The sequence below is a fragment of the Fundulus heteroclitus genome, chromosome 6, assembly GCF_011125445.2.
Source record: "Fundulus heteroclitus isolate FHET01 chromosome 6, MU-UCD_Fhet_4.1, whole genome shotgun sequence".
Classification (NCBI taxonomy): Eukaryota; Metazoa; Chordata; class Actinopteri; order Cyprinodontiformes; family Fundulidae; genus Fundulus; species Fundulus heteroclitus.
The window spans coordinates 16,403,428-16,419,048 of NC_046366.1; the positions used below are offsets into that span (position 1 = coordinate 16,403,428).

General features: G+C 38.4%; 2 protein-coding genes across 2 annotated transcripts; both read right to left on the minus strand.

The window, feature by feature from the left end:
- Positions 1-313: 313 nt before the first annotated feature.
- LOC105916682 (G-protein coupled receptor 55) lies at positions 314-4,859 on the minus strand. The gene is made up of 3 exons (XM_012851267.3): positions 4,669-4,859; positions 3,095-3,854; positions 314-1,605 (listed from the first exon to the last, which is right to left on the minus strand). Exons 1-3 carry the CDS (start codon positions 4,671-4,673, stop codon positions 1,399-1,401), a joined length of 972 nt encoding a protein of 323 aa, XP_012706721.2. The 5' UTR covers positions 4,674-4,859; the 3' UTR covers positions 314-1,398.
- A 2,581-nt stretch (positions 4,860-7,440) lies between these two features.
- On the minus strand, positions 7,441-14,947 carry snorc (secondary ossification center associated regulator of chondrocyte maturation). Its single transcript, XM_036138187.1, has 3 exons — positions 14,718-14,947; positions 10,257-10,424; positions 7,441-7,760 (listed from the first exon to the last, which is right to left on the minus strand). Exons 1-3 carry the CDS (start codon positions 14,785-14,787, stop codon positions 7,651-7,653), a joined length of 348 nt encoding a protein of 115 aa, XP_035994080.1. The 5' UTR covers positions 14,788-14,947; the 3' UTR covers positions 7,441-7,650.
- Between the last annotated feature and the right edge of the window lie 674 nt (positions 14,948-15,621).

Sequence of the window (15,621 nt, forward strand, 5' to 3'; positions counted from 1 at the left end):
GCACACTTAATGCTTGAAATTAAAGTTCTAAAAACAGCGCTAAAAGTCAACTGTCTGAATAATATCGCCACGTTATATAACCAGCAACATGCGACGTATAAAACTGACTAAGATGATTTCTGGTACGGAAAAAAAAAAAGTTGCTGATTTTGCGTCTGTAATATTCAACTTGCTTCGCCTGATGTTTCATTCAAAACAAATCGACATACACAGAGATATTTTAGTGGCTTTCAGCAGTTTAACTCATAAATCCTGCCTCAGGCTTACGGTCCTTGTGCAATTAACTGAAACAGAAACAAAACTTTCTGTTAAACTTTATTTCAAAAGACAAACGTGGGGGAATATTCTTTGTTTCTAATACAGTATTCTGTATTATTTAAGGCTCAGTTTCACAGTGGTTTCTTACACAAGCAGTTCATCCTACTTAAAGCATTTATAATATACAGGGGGCAATAAAGAAAAAAGAAAACACAATAAAAGCCAAGTCAAAAAAGTTTTAACTATCATCTAAAGGGTTAATGTTGGTAAAAGAAAAAAAAAAAACATTTATTTCACAAATGTTTTCTAAGATCATAGAGGATTTATTTGGTGCTGATGGGACTGGAACTTTATGACTAAATATAGAGATGCTTTTATCAACATGCCTTTATCAATCATTCATTTGCACAGAAACGTTTTAATAAATAACTTTTAATATTTCTATATAATTTGCACATGTACTGGGCAAGACATGTTTTTTTTTTCTATTTGAACTATTGGTTCCTTTATATGACACATTTAATCATATTAATATGTTATTAAACCAATATTTCAATAAGCATATATAATGAGATAAAGCTGTTTGGTATTTATCAATTGTGATCTTTTGGTCTTTTTTTTTTTTTTTTTTTAAACGAGAACCTGTAACAAAGGGCTCCTTTTTCTCTGTTTGACTCCCGCTTTCGAGAATCAAAACAACAAAGCTCTGCAAACCAGCCGCCTGTGCCAGATTTAAAATGAATCATACCACAATTCAGTTTCTCATCAGGGAGTCAACGAGCTGAAAGTGTTCTCAGCCATCAGATACAGAGAGAGATAAAAAGAAAAAAACATATTCGTACCATCTCCACCTGTAGTGGAAGTTTTCTGTTTTTTTGCCGCCCATATTTTGGTTATCGGCGCTCTTTGAGGTTACACATGCGTCAACTGGCTTTACTGCTCCAGCGCAGTGGTTAATCAATGCAAGCTGACCTGGTTCCCTTCCCACTGCTCTGAGCACATACCACCTCTTTTTTTATTTTTTACAAGAGCTGCTTGCTCAGTCAGTTCAGTTTTACTGTCCTGCTAGTAAGGAAAAATAAAAACAAGAACGAGAGCCCGCTCTGTTGCGTGTACAAGTTCCCTGCTCTGGCCCAGCGCTCAGACCTCTGAAGTGCTGGAATTGGCTCTTCGTTGGCTCAGCCTCGTCATGCTGAAGCTGCTTCTGGTGATCCTCACCTCGTTAGCCACGAAGTAGTAGCACAGAGCGTCCAAGCAACAGGTGACGTTGGACAGACACATGGCCGTCTGTATGAACAGGCTCAAACCTTTCTGGGCGTTGCAGTCCTGGATCACTCGCTGGTGGACCTGAAAGTATGTGTTGAGTATTGTCAAACCCAACTGCATGATGTATTTTTTTATTGATTTGTTTATTTCATAATTGCATGTATTTATTCACTTCATTTTGTGATAAATTTTTTCTTATTTGTTTAGGCCCCACGAGTTGCTTCCACTCACCCTGAGAATCGTCTGTTTAAAACGGTAAAGAAATTAAATCAAGCACCGCTGTGGTTTAATTCGACTTTTGCATGTCCTCACGTTCACACCGCGTCTCGGCTGTGCTTACATTAGATTTTATATTGACAATCATCTATTTATGCACTTTTTCGGATCCCACGATAAAATTAGCGCGAACCCAAAACCAAGCATAACTTTGCCAGGTAGAAATTATTTCGCACGTGTAAGTGAAGGCGTTTGATGTCTGCGTGGGAATATTCTTCAAACCTTTCAAAAAACGAAGAAAACACCCGAGACTCTGAGTCATTTTAGAAGTGTGCAAAATAGTAAAGCTGCAAGTTCCCCGGTGTGTAGTAAAGGAATAAGTTTGTAAAAGAAATGTCACATACAGAAAACATTTACAGTGGCTGATAAAATAAATAGTTTGGTTGACATATCCTTTGAACAAAATCTTGTTGGTCTTCAACCAAAGAGTTCCTGCATTGTCTGCTGCCGTTAAATTTTAAAATGATCATCTGTATCTCTGTATTATTGAACTGATTTACATGTCTGATTTATCTAAAAACACAAAACTTTTTAAATCCATCCATCCATTTTCAAACACGTCGTGAGGGGGGCTGGTGTCTATCTCCTGCTGTCAGTGGGCGAGAGGCTATGGCAGACTTTACGGCAGACTTTTTAAATCATTTTATTTTATTTATTATTTACTTTTGCTTCACACACACACACACACACACACACACACACACACACACACACACACACACACACACACACATATATATATATATATATATATATATATATATATGTATAGATAGATAGATATAGATATATAGATATATAGATATGTATTTACGTATATGCAGGGGTGGTTCTAGACAGGGGCCAACAGGGGCCCATGCCCCTGTAGAAATGGTCCTGGCCCCTGTTATGGTCCCTGTACTAAAGACATGATAATAAATACACTTCTCATAATTATTTCCAATGGTAAAGAAACCATAACTGACTGGTCCCTTTGACCAATATTATTTTTTACCTATGCAGTTTTGCTCTAAAAAGAATTTAAAACTTAAGATGTTCCATGTTTAACTTTAGCCGTATTGAGCTGGGGGCAAAGTTTTCAACTGCTAGATCAGGGGTCTGAAACCTGCAGTTTCAGAGCCACAAGTGGTTTACTTAATATTATTACACATTTAAATATTGCCATTTTTTTTTTTTTTTTTTTTTTTTTGTTCTGTGCCCCTGTGAAAAAACACTGGCCCCACCTTGGCCCCCCTGGTAAATTTGGTCTAGAACCGCCATTGCGTATATGTACATAAAGTTTAATAGGCCTCACCAGGAACTGAAGGAAGATGGCCAGGTTGCTCGGAGTGAAGGGCACCAAGAAGGCACTGAGGCTGCTGTAGATGATCTTCACGCAGGCCTGGCTCGCGGGGCTGCGCTGGCCCGACTCCTGGAGGGCCCAGATGGTATAAACTGAACAGCAAACCACCACGAGCGCAGGCCCCAGGAAACCAAACACCAGCGAGCACGTGATCACCTTGGGACTCCAGCCGTCCTCTGAAAACCTGTGGAAGCAGTGGAAATCCCTCCCATCTTCTTTCCTGAGGTTGTAGGCGACTGGAAAGATGGCAGAAAACGCCAGACACCAGATGGCCAGGCAGGTCAGGAACGCCACTTTGGGGGAACGCAGCTGCTTGGCTTTGTACGGGTGACATATTGCCAGCCACCTATCAACGGCTATGCACATGATCATGTAGATGCTGCCATATATGCCAACAAAATAAAGGTATTCCAGAAATGAGCAGAGTTCCTGGAGTTCGCTCCGCCACTGCTGGTTTGCAGCGTGCATTTTGAAGGGTAGTGGCAGGAGGAGGACGAGGTCCATTAGAGCCAAGCTGGTCATGTAGATGGTTGACTCCGTCCATTTTCGGCAAAACACCAGCAGAGCCGCCACATTAAGAACCATCCCCAAGATGAATATGGGAACGTAGATGACGAGCTCCAAGTATCGCATCGTTTCGTCCACATCTTGCGTCGAACAGTTTGCGCTGTCGTTGCCGTAGGGGGACAGATTTGGTTCGATTTCATCTGCCCTGCAAAATATTTCAAAGCAAAACAATTTCACTGTGAAAGCCTCTTTGAAATGAATGTGCCTTTCCTGTCATTACTCTCCGTTCCCACACTGAGCGTTGAGCATAAAGGATCGCAGCGAGGCAAGTGAAACTTCTCAGATGTGTGGGTACGCAGACTGCGGGCTTGCTTTTTTCATCTCTGCTGTAAAGACCTGACACAACGTAGCATGGGAACTCTTCACACGCCGTCGCTCAAAACCTTCTTCATCTAGACTGGCGATGTCGATTTGAATCAGAGGTATAGAGACACAGACTGAGGCCGGTGGTAATTTGTGGTGGAAATCACCTTGCCGTCAGCATTTAGTATCTGCAGAATCACAATTATGTTTCTAATTAAATATGTGTTTCTCAAAAAGCAGCTTCAGGTTTTTGACTGAAACTCAGTGGAGTAGGGTGAGGGACTGCTAGTTGACGGTGAACTAGTGTGCTGCGAACTGTGTTCGCTACGGTCACGTTATCACACAAATCTAAAGTTATTTTTAATTCAAGCAGAAAGAAAAAAAAAAAACTTTTACAACAGACAGAAGCCCAAATTAACCCCATGACGGCTCTGTGGTGAAAATTGACATATATTTTGAATATTCAAAATCAGAAGCTGTTTATGTGGAAGGATGGCAAGGCGAATAACCTTGCAAAGTTCATCGCATTTAAATTCACGCTCATTCTCAAAGCAAACCCTTTCGTACACAGCAGCCATGCATGAAGAGCTTCACCTGCCTTTGTTTATAATGTAACCTGCGCAGAGGAAAAAGTCGACATGTAGTTTTGCTCTTACCTCATGACTGTCAGAGAGGAATTCTGCTGTTTCTTTCTGAGTGTCTCTGCTGTGCCAGACAGCTTCTGCTTTTGTCTTTTGTTGTTTCATCACCACTTCCTGCATCATGCCACACATGTATGTTTGCTCAGATGTCTTTTTTTTTTCTCTCTCTCCTCTGAACTTGTCCAGCAAGTCTTAAACTGCCACACTCCGAGCTGCCAATGTAAACAATCACTTGCAAAGCGACAAAAAGGTCTGACTGAACGCACCAGGGGGGAAAAGGTTGATGCAAACTTGTGAATAAAGATGTTGTGTGCGCTACCGCTATCTTGAGCCATATTATTAAAAAAAATTGTGTCGTTGAATTATTGTTAATTCCCTTTAATTTTGTTTACCTGAAACGAGATTCGACAACACAATATATTTTAGGCACATTGTCAGTCTGCCCGTGTAGTTTCTTTTTCATTTTCATACGCTGCTCAAAAATGGATTATTGTTTTCAAGACGCGCTTCCAGAGCATTCAGCATTCAGCATCCAGCCGACACTTTCCACTGAAAACCACAGATTTCAACCAGACGTCAAACACTTATCTCGAACCAGCACGCTGTTGTTGATGTGTTTTAGGCCGGATTCAAGTGAGGAACTGAACGCCTGACTGCAAGAGGCAAAAAGGCAGAGGTGTAACCTGAAATACAGCAGCACCACACTTTTATTTCTACAAAAAAAAAAAAAACTGAAATATGAAATTGAGGAAACATTGGCTTTAGTGAATGTCACCGGTTCCATATGACTGCTTATGATTGTTTTTGTTTTGTTTCCTCAAACTGAAGTTTCCATCACTGCAGAGGGGATTATTTTGTTCCTTCAATATTGAAATATGCGTGAGTCTTAAACATGTGAATTTACTTTTCAGTGTATTGTTTCTTCTCTTTGTCTGGTCAGTTTCACCTTCATCTTTTGACAGTAATGAGTCATACAGTACGAAATGGGCCAAGCTGTGATTCCTGTACTGGTACATGTGCTGGCATTTTGTCTGCATCTTCCCATATCAAAGGGAATGACTGAGCCATGAGCGGGGTGACTGTGAGAAGCTGCCGAAGCTGATTTTTGACTGTGATTAAGTCTGAGGGTTTCCTGGTTTCATGTGTTGAAATGACTTTACTGAATTGTAAGTGTGAGAATTTCTCTATGGCCCCGTTCAGTCGCTGAAAGATGGAGGTCTGAGCTTTCCGAAGCCAGTTCACCGGTTAATGTTACCGACTTGGAGAGTCTCCATGAAGGTGAAGCCTTTGAGATTAATGACATGCAGCTGAAAGACAGTCAGGAAACTGCCTCTGTGAGCTGAGGTGAGTCTGCTCACTGCACTGCCACCTGCCGGTTGTAAAGGGTACTGTGAACAGTCCTGGCTGATGAGCCCAAATCTTGACTCACCTAAAATGAGTTTATTTTGTACACTTTTAAGATCAGTAGCTTGAGATTTTGGCTCAAGTTATTTGACGTAATAAATCAATTTGTTCATATATTTCGGCATAGCTGAATACGAATTGGATCTGTTTGTTTTGCCTTCAGATTACATTTGTTGTGAGTTGGAGCTGTATAAATATGCCGTACTGAACCAAATTAATCAAGTTATTTGAGTGGACAGACCTAAAACAAATAATACTTTTATAAAGTAGTGAATATTGTTCTGACATTATTCTTTGTATTGCACGTGCATCTTTAATCATCTCTGTCTAGATAATTCCTGCATAAAGTGCATTTTCATACTGTATTAATCAGTTATACATTATATATCAGTTATAACCATTAATGCTATTGATATTAGTACCAATTGCTGTTATTGCACTCCTACAGTTCACAGTGGGGGTGCTTTGCAGCATAGCCTTGGTTAACTATTATCATCGTCATAGGTCTGTATGTCATTATAAAGCTTCACAGCATTTCTACTTCACCCTGGTTTACTATATAGTGTAATTACTCTTATACTTCTTCTTTATCTTGTAATTTTAACTACACTTAGCTGAATAATCCCCATAAGATCAATGAAGAAACAACTTATTTTATTTTCTCATATGTTAAAGTCTATTTTAAACAAATAGGTATCTTCCTAAAAAATATGAAATATTCTTTATAGTAATTGATGTTCACTCATGATTATGTACAGTAGATCTAAAAAACACTCACAGTAGTCAAAACTTTTACTTGTACTGATATTATTTATTTGTCCAATAGAAAATAACATCAAAGTGTTTGGCTAAAACTCTGAGGCGAACAGAAAAAAAGACAAAATACTCAGACTAATATCTTTAATCGCATGAAAAAAGGTAGCAGGCTAAGGAGTTAAATTTGAACACGACATCCATCTAAAATCTGATTTAATATTTACTCTGCAGAACCATTCAGGCCACTCTCTCGCTCTCTCATATATATATATATATATATATATATATATATATATATATATATGCCCTAAAAGCATACATTTTATTTATTTTCTCTTCAAATGTTCACAAAGGATATAAGAGAAACTTCTAAATTTGTTTCACGTGTATTTTCTTGTTTATTTTTGCTAGCATAAGGAGAATTATTGTGAAATGTGACACACTGAGGGGAAAAAGACATAATTTCCAAGAAACAGTAAACCAGAAAATCAAGATAAGAGAAAGAGATATAAAAACTCCTGATGAATAATTACCTGCATTTAATGGGTATGATTACAAGTAGAAGAAAAAGAAAACAGCACAACTAATCAAATAGATCTGGTGATAAGCACTGGAAGAACCAGCCAGTTTTTATGATTCAGCAAGTTGCCAGTTTTATTTTTAGTTAACGGACCTGCCACAACTTCCAGCTTCTGGGGCACAAAGCATCTTATCTCAAAACGAAATACGAGGGGGCCAGCTCAGGGTTTGATGTGAAAGACAAAAGGTAGCAATAGCGACACATACACCCACCCACACACACACATCCATGCACACAAAAAGGAAAATGTCTGTCCTCTAGGAGGCGGTGAATTTCCTGATTGTGATGACGATGAGGGCAAGGAGGACCGACGCTCCCAGGAAGACTGCAATAACTATGGCTGTAATGGCCCCTGGTCCCAGAACACCTAAGGACACACAAACACACACACGCCGGTAATTATTTTATACACATTGCCATTATTTGTCCTTTACAGATTTCTTCTGTTCTGATGTTTCAATTCAAAACATAAATTCTAATACCAGACATACCACAATAAATACAAAAGGAGCACGTTTCAAATGATGATTTCATTTAGAAACAGAAAAAGCTGTATCAAAACCAAAATGGCCTATGGGAATATTTAACTGAACTCCTATGTTAAGTCAGTAATTAACTACTATTAAGTACGTTGTTTTGGAAAGCTCAAGTTTAATTGAAATAGCCACAATAAAGTCTGATTAGTACCAGACCTGAACAACGATGAAATGACTTAAAGGTGAAAACGATGCCTCATTTTAAACATTTAGGATAGGTCTATGGGTTATACAAAACATGTTCATTAATTTTTTTGCACAAAATCGACTTAATTTTCTCAAAAGTGACTAGCAACATATCTAGCAGCTATTTTCTGTGTTATTAATTATCTAATGCCAATATAGTTTTTAATCTAGTGTCTTTTTTTCTCAGAAACTGTTAAAATAATTTCCTGAATTTGATGTAACCACAGCTTAAATCCCTTATTCACCTTGTTCACTGTGTGCCTCGAATAACTGTCTTTCTGGTAAAATTTTATATATGTAGTGTAAATTCAGGCAATGTATAAAAATTCATGAATTATTTCATAAAGTTTGTTTAAAGTTTACTAAAATTTGTAGCTCTAAACATATTTGTGTTTTTAATAAAATTTGTGTCCTGCCAAAAATTTCTATTTCCTACAAGTACATGAACAAATATAAACATTATGTGATGACGTTATAGCGCGACTTTTATGACGGCTATTAGCGAATTTCCCTGCTGAGGAATTGGCAACAGTGGTTTACCCTCGCACTCTATATAGATTTTGAAAGGGTGACTTAACAACCGCACTGCATTGTGGGAAACGTGGGAAACTAAAAAAAAAAAAAAAAAACTTTGTTTGTTTACTCCGCCTTCATCCCCAACACTCTCTGTTTTCTGTTCTTTTGTTTTTAAAAAGTTAAAAGCATGGTGCAGCATGCTGTGTCATTAACTGTCACATTTGTTCTCACAATCGTTTTGGGAGCAAAAAAAATTTGAGTTGAGATTTTTCAGTTTACCAACGTGGAAGCAAAGCCAAATTCAATCTAGAATTGCCTCAGTGGCCTCGCTTAGCGTCACGTTGATCCCAAGTGGCACCTGTGCATAGTGATATCATTTAATCTGTCACTCAGCCTGCCATATTCACACTCAATGTGAACGCAGCTTTACTTCCTCTATGTCAAACACAGGAAAGTCTAACCTGTTACATGCTTATAAGGCACAAAACACCATGCCTACATTTTACAGAGACAGACTATGCCCGTTGGATATAGTTAATATTTTAGTTTATTAGGCATAAATGAAACAATATTCAAACTAAATATTTCCAAAATAAATGTAGAGTAGGTGTCAGGCTTAAAAATGTCTTGCAGGCACCAGAGCAGAGGAGGAGCACCGTGAGGTAAAGGTGTGTTGTTCAATTACCTATGAAATGATAAGTTTTCTCTATAAAGGCAAAAAATTCAGAGATCCTGGACCCACCCAGAGTTGCTTAAAGACGTAGCATTTCTGAATTCTTGAAAATTAACTCCACTGATGAGATAGAAAGCAAGCCGGAAGGATAAGAGAAAAAAAAATAAGATGCTAATAGTGCTAGCATTCCTCTGGGATTTTTTGATACAGATTAGCATCTTGTTAACTGTTAGTTGTCTGTCTTTTCAGCTGTAGTTAAACCTACAGTTGGTAATTCTGTTCAGAAACACTTTTTGTTATATTGGATGAAATCGCTCTTCCATCCCGAGAGTAGTCAATGCATTCAGAAAAAAGAATGAAAGACCTCTGTGAGTGCTGCAGGCCTGTAAAAACTCTGACCAGTCCCTGCCATTTGGTCCAAATGGAAATAACCAATCAGATGCCATCATGTGTTTACATGCCTTTTATCGCCATGTATTAGTGCCAGTGTTAAGTTGTGAATGTGATTTATCCCAATAACAATTGTAAAATTAATGTAAGATGTGATATAAAAGTAATATGTTAAATTTTTGTATGTTTTGTAAATCAAAAATGCATCCAGCAAGTTACAAAATAAACAGAAAAACATCAAAAGTGTTGCAGACCCTTGCTGGTTTGGTTAGTCAAGGCTGAGGATTCAACAACGGAAGAAAAAAGACAGGGCAACAACGGCAACGTTTTTTTCCACTAATAAATTATATAATCATTTTTGAACTGGCTATTGTATTTACTTGGTATTTACTATTTATGTCCATTACAATGTGTGTGATGATCCTAAGCATTTAGGGTTGACATAAAAGGGAAAGAAGAAATCTGTAAGGAATGAATATATTTTTCAGAGCACTGTAGAGCACTAAAAAATATTTTCTCTCCTAGATGAATAAAATACATTCTTGTTTATAGATTTTTTAACCTTCGTCCTCGTCTAGGATGGGAGGATGCGTGGCTTCATCAAAGTCAAAGGTGTAGGTCTGTGCTGGTCTGTCCAGGAAAGGGTTTTTGGTTGTAACATCAGCGGGTGGGTCTCCAGACATGGCATCCTGGTGGTCCCTACCGGTTAAGGCAGGGTCCAGTACTCTCTCTGCACAAAAAAAAGGTAGAAACAAATAACCACACAAGCTTCTTTACCTTCCTGTGGAACTCATGATTAGGTAAAGCCTAATGCTAATGAACCTTTTTGTCTGCTTTGGAGACTTTCTGTATACACAGCAGCATGCATGGCCTCTTCTGTAACTCTATAAACAGCCTCTTTTTTGTTTTCCAGCTAAGGCCTGAGTATAAAGATGTCTTTGTAAAGGATGGACAGTTTCTCAGCTTGACCCATGAGTAGTCTGTTACGTTTTTTTTTTTTTTATAAAGGCTCCACTAAATTTCAGAGCAAACAAACAAACAGACGGTTGGTGACTGGGGATACGTCAAAGCCGGTGCTTCTTCCTCTGTATCTACCCGTCCAAATTTGGCCTCGTCTGACATTCCTTTGCGGCTAGCTTGTAAGTTTTCACACTTTGGCAGCGGAGGGACAAAAGCTGTTTCTCTGAGACACATTTGTCTGTTTCCTAAGTCTACAGTTAGAGTGCAGCTTATGTAAATGTTAAGTTGAAAAGTCCAAAAAAACAACTTTAACTGCTCTCTGGTTGTGGTTTCTCGAATCTCTGAGGTAGATGAACATCAATGAAGCCTTGCTTTTAAAATGCAAGGGAAAGGGGGGAAATTTCTGAATCATCCCTCTTATAAAAACAAACTATTCATGAGGCCCACCCATTCAGACACTAATAAGTAATTTACTTATCCAGTTCTCTTGACTACTCGCATTCCAACATAACCATAATCAAAATATGTGTACATTAAGCCAATTTAACACTCAGTATTAATTTTTTTTCTCTCTTATCCTCTCTCTCTTTCTCTTATATATATACAGGTGGGGTATCTGCTAATATTCTTAACTCCAACGTTTGATGTGAGTGTTTTGATGCTGCCGTGTTGACTCTGAGCAGTGAGCAGCTTCCTGTCCTGTTGCTGGCTTTAAGTCTGGAGGCCCAGGCTTGTGGCCAGTTTAGCCATCAATGAGGCCTTCAGCCGGTGCCACAAAAGGCAGCTTGTGCGGCCAAGCGGACCAGCAGGCTTCAACCGGTAACAGCCGGACAGGCCAAAAGCAGGCACGGCCTCGGCACTGGATGTCAAACAAACTTGTTTATTAAATAGAACCTGTGTGTAAAAATGGCTGCAGTTCTCAACACGGCGACTAAACGAAAAGGTGACGGAAATTAAATGCAGCGTGTTGTTGTTCTTCCCAGGTGTTTGTTTCCATGGGATGAGGTTTGCTAAATCTTTTCATTGGTGAAATGTTAATTTAATTCTCTGTCATCAACTCAACATGTCTTCACTCCTAAAAACTGCCGGTCAAATTAACCTATTAAAATATTATAGCTATAATACAATGTCTACATCGTTTTAAATTACACAAGACCATGATGTGCATACCTGTGAAACCATTTGAAATTATTGCCAAACACTTTATGCAATTTTATTAATATGTCGGTGATTTGGTGCATTGTTTAAAAAGTACTGCTGAGGCTATTCTATTGCTTTCTGGCCGCCTCAGATTCTAACCTAAACTAACTAGTAAAAAGTTAGTTTGGATGTTTTTTTCCCTACCCAAAATATATTTATTAAAATGTTGGCAGTTTAAACAAACATCTTGAACAATCTACAAAATATGACAACAGCAGTAGTAGTGTTACTTGTTCAAGTCAAAATAAAATACAAACAGAAGAAAAAAAAAAGAAAAAAAAAGCCTCTCACAGTATTAGTTCCTGTGCAACTTGTCACATTTCGTACTTAACCTCTTTATATTGAGAATTAAGTTTAACAGTATATGTCCATAGATAAATTGTCTTTGGGAACTGCAGCTCACATGTTCTTCAATCACTTGCACCTTCTTCTGAGATATTCAAGTTCTTGACATACTTATTGAAGGAATTCCAGATAGACTCAAATAGGTCCTGTTTGCCCTTTAATATATATGTCACTTTTTCCAGAGGGAGGACATCTGCTGCAGCCATTGGTTTATGGTCGGTCTGTGAGTCTTTTTCCAAAGTTTGGATGTTTTTTAATATCTTTTCTAATTCAGCAGTTTAAGATAATTATTAACTCTCACCACCAGTTAAGGTGTTTTATTGTGTCGGGTTTGATGTGACATAGCTCTGTATCATTTTCTGTAGCTTTTTTAGCTAACCCTTGTTAATTCTTTTGATAGATTTGAAATTACCTTTTGTTGTTTGCTAGTTCAACCACTTCTTTGTGATCTGTATAAGCCTATTTTAAAATGTAACCATTATTATTGACACGTTTTACAAATTATAGTCGATTACAAACGTTAGCTCTCACCCTGGAATTACACTCCATCACAACCCTACTCCTGTTCAAGGTCAGGCTAAAGACCTTTTTGTTCATATTGGCCTCTGATATATAAAAGTAATGGCTCCTTTTAAAATGTGAACTCAATTATAGTTATATGTCAAGTTATTTTATCCATTTATTCTTTTTGATTTATTATTACTTTTTGAGTTTTTAATTCTGTACAGCACTTTGATCAATCTGTGGTTGTTGTAAAGAGCTTTAGAAATAAAATTTGATCGACTGATTCAAGGTATTTCGATTATCTACTATGTGGCTATAATTTGTGTGGGAGCAATAATTTAACCACGTTTCAAATTACTTAAATCTCTACTCAAAAATATTTTCAAGAGTTATCGTACAGCACATTTTTTCTAATCTCTGCTGAAACCCTGCGAGTTGCAGATTTGCCAGGGATTATGTTCCACATGCATCACCTTTTTTCTGACACCCACACACTGGCAGTCTGAAGATGATTTAGAGATCAATATCTTGCTCTTGGTGATTGTGTTCTGCAAACTGAAAAGTTGATAATTTTCACCACTGATCCTCCGATTACAGGATGGCAGACTCTTATCTTTTGACTTCTTTGTTCTATGTCAGTTTGCTGCCTACATACACATCATCTGGATCACTGCAGGCCTCCTTCTGTAACATCATAAAAATCAAAACTTATTACCTGCGTTACAGCTTACACCAAAAGGAGGGAGATTTCAGGCAGTAGAAATGCAGAAAGCCATTTGTTGGTACCTCAGGGCTCCTCTATCAGGATTTCACACCAACCAGAGAGATGACCAAGAGTTCAGACAAGTGAGTGTGAAAAGTAACCTTGCCCAGCCTTGGAAGTATAAGTGATGCATCCCAAATATAGACGGGGCATCACTGTCTGTGCCCTTGCTTCACCCTTCTTAACTACCACATGAAGTACTAAAGTTTTAATGACAAAATATTAAACGCATTGGCAATATTTTATTCAGTTTACAAAACTGTTAAAATGACAGTTTTGCTGAAGACGTGGAGGGATAAATCAGATTCTTGAAACAAGCAAAGCTATTGCTTGCAAAATCGTCAAACTAAACCTTTTATCATGGGACCTGTGTCGGCTCTTCCTTCATGCTGAATCAACAGATGAGGCGGCAAGTCAGACTGCATCAGTTGCTGTGGTCAAGTCTCGTGGATGACTGGCATTTGTGCACATGACAACCCTGTCACTCAACAAATGCCAGTAAGAAGCCTGAGGACAAACAAAAACTAACCTAAACTAAACCAAAACATTTTACTGATTCACAGCAGAGATTTTTTGGTTGGACCGTCACTATAGACATATAAAACAAAGAGGACACTGTCCTCGTTATCCTACTGGCCTCTTGACCTTTACACTGATCCCCGGGCCTGAGATTCACTCCGCTGCGTTTGAAGATTTTTTAAGCTCTATACCGAAGCTATTCTAAAGAAAAATGCAGAAAGAATTTGTATTAACAGCTAGATTTATATCTGACTGTTATTTTTTTCTATCTGAACATAGCTGACGCTGATCATAAAATGTTCCCCACGTCATATATATATATATATATATATATATATATATATATATATATACTCTAAAATATAAACCAGTGCCACACTGAATCACTTCTGCTCAGGTTGAGCAAGAGGGAAGTGGGTTTTTTTAAGCTTCTTACGAACATCAGGCATCATGAAGGCAACTGAGTCATCCTGACCATCAAAGAGCAGCTTTCACAGCTTCAACAACTGCATCATTTACTTCCAACTGTCGACGCACACGTAAAGGCGTGCGTGAATGGGGAAAGAGGGGGATAAAAAAAAGGCACAAAACTCACACACCAAAGAATTAATAACTGCAAGAATAGAAAGCCGCCATGTCTTCTTAGTAGAATTCGCCCTTAACGTTTCCTGCAGAAGCAGGATGAGGTCTCCTCTGACCACAAGCATGAAACCATGAAGAAAACAGATTTACCTGCGTGTGCAATGGCTAACAGGAGGCTGAAGAGAACCAGGACAGCCCTGCAGATGCTGCTGTGAACCATGGCGGCTGTGACGGTGGAGCGTCTCCAAAATGCCTCGAGCAGAGACTTGCAACAAGTAGCCGGCCCAGGAGAGGAGCAGGAGTGGAATAAAAGAGGGCCGTGAAGGGAGAAAGGTACAGAGCTAAGGGGGTGAGAGGAGAGGTGGGACTAGGTGTGCACAGGGCCGTCAGAACAGTGTGCACTCTGTGTAAATGTACAGACCCCCCCCACCACCACCACCACCCAAAGAAAAAAAAAAACACCCCTGAATGCTCAGTTTGATTGAAGGGGTAAACATTTGGTCAGCTGAGTGTGTGCGGATCATAACACAAAGATTTCTACCCACATTTTCACTTAATCGACCTTCAAAAAGACATATTCTATATTCACTGAAAAAAATAAAAGAATAGAGCATGGAAAACTTATTTTACAACAAACTACACAATCATATACGCTATATATATATATATATATATATATATATATATATATATATATATATATATATATATATATTAGTATTGCACCGATACCGATACCAGTATCGGACAGGGCCCCGATCCAGTACTAAAATGATCGGCGAGTACCAACAAATAGGGCGCCGATACCATATTGATGTTTGTATGTCACTTGAACACAGCCTTCTCTCTCCCGACTAGTATTATACATGTTATATAAGTTCATGAAAGTTGCACTATTTTGGCATTTGAGAGCCAAAACTCAGGGTTTAAAAGAGATTGTTCAATTATTAATGTTATTTTACTCTCTTACTGTTGCACTACTATTATACATGTTATAATTTCACGAATGTTGCACTATTTTGGCCTTTGAGAGCCAAAAGTTTATTCAACTATT

What these genes read in the sequence shown, in the direction of transcription:
- snorc (XM_036138187.1), bottom strand. Translation starts at nt 14,787, where the DNA reads ATGGTTCACAGCAGCATCTGCAGGGCTGTCCTGGTTCTCTTCAGCCTC. An exon ending in GTTAGCCATTGCACACGCAG is followed by an intron (nt 10,425 to 14,717) that starts GTAAATCTGTTT and finishes TTTTTTGTGCAG; the next exon opens with AGAGAGTACTGGACCCTGCC. An exon ending in CATCCTAGACGAGGACGAAG is followed by an intron (nt 7,761 to 10,256) that starts GTTAAAAAATCT and finishes GTGTGTCCTTAG; the next exon opens with GTGTTCTGGGACCAGGGGCC.
- LOC105916682 (XM_012851267.3), bottom strand. An exon ending in CCATCTTCCTTCAGTTCCTG is followed by an intron (nt 1,606 to 3,094) that starts GTGAGGCCTATT and finishes ACATACTTTCAG; the next exon opens with GTCCACCAGCGAGTGATCCA.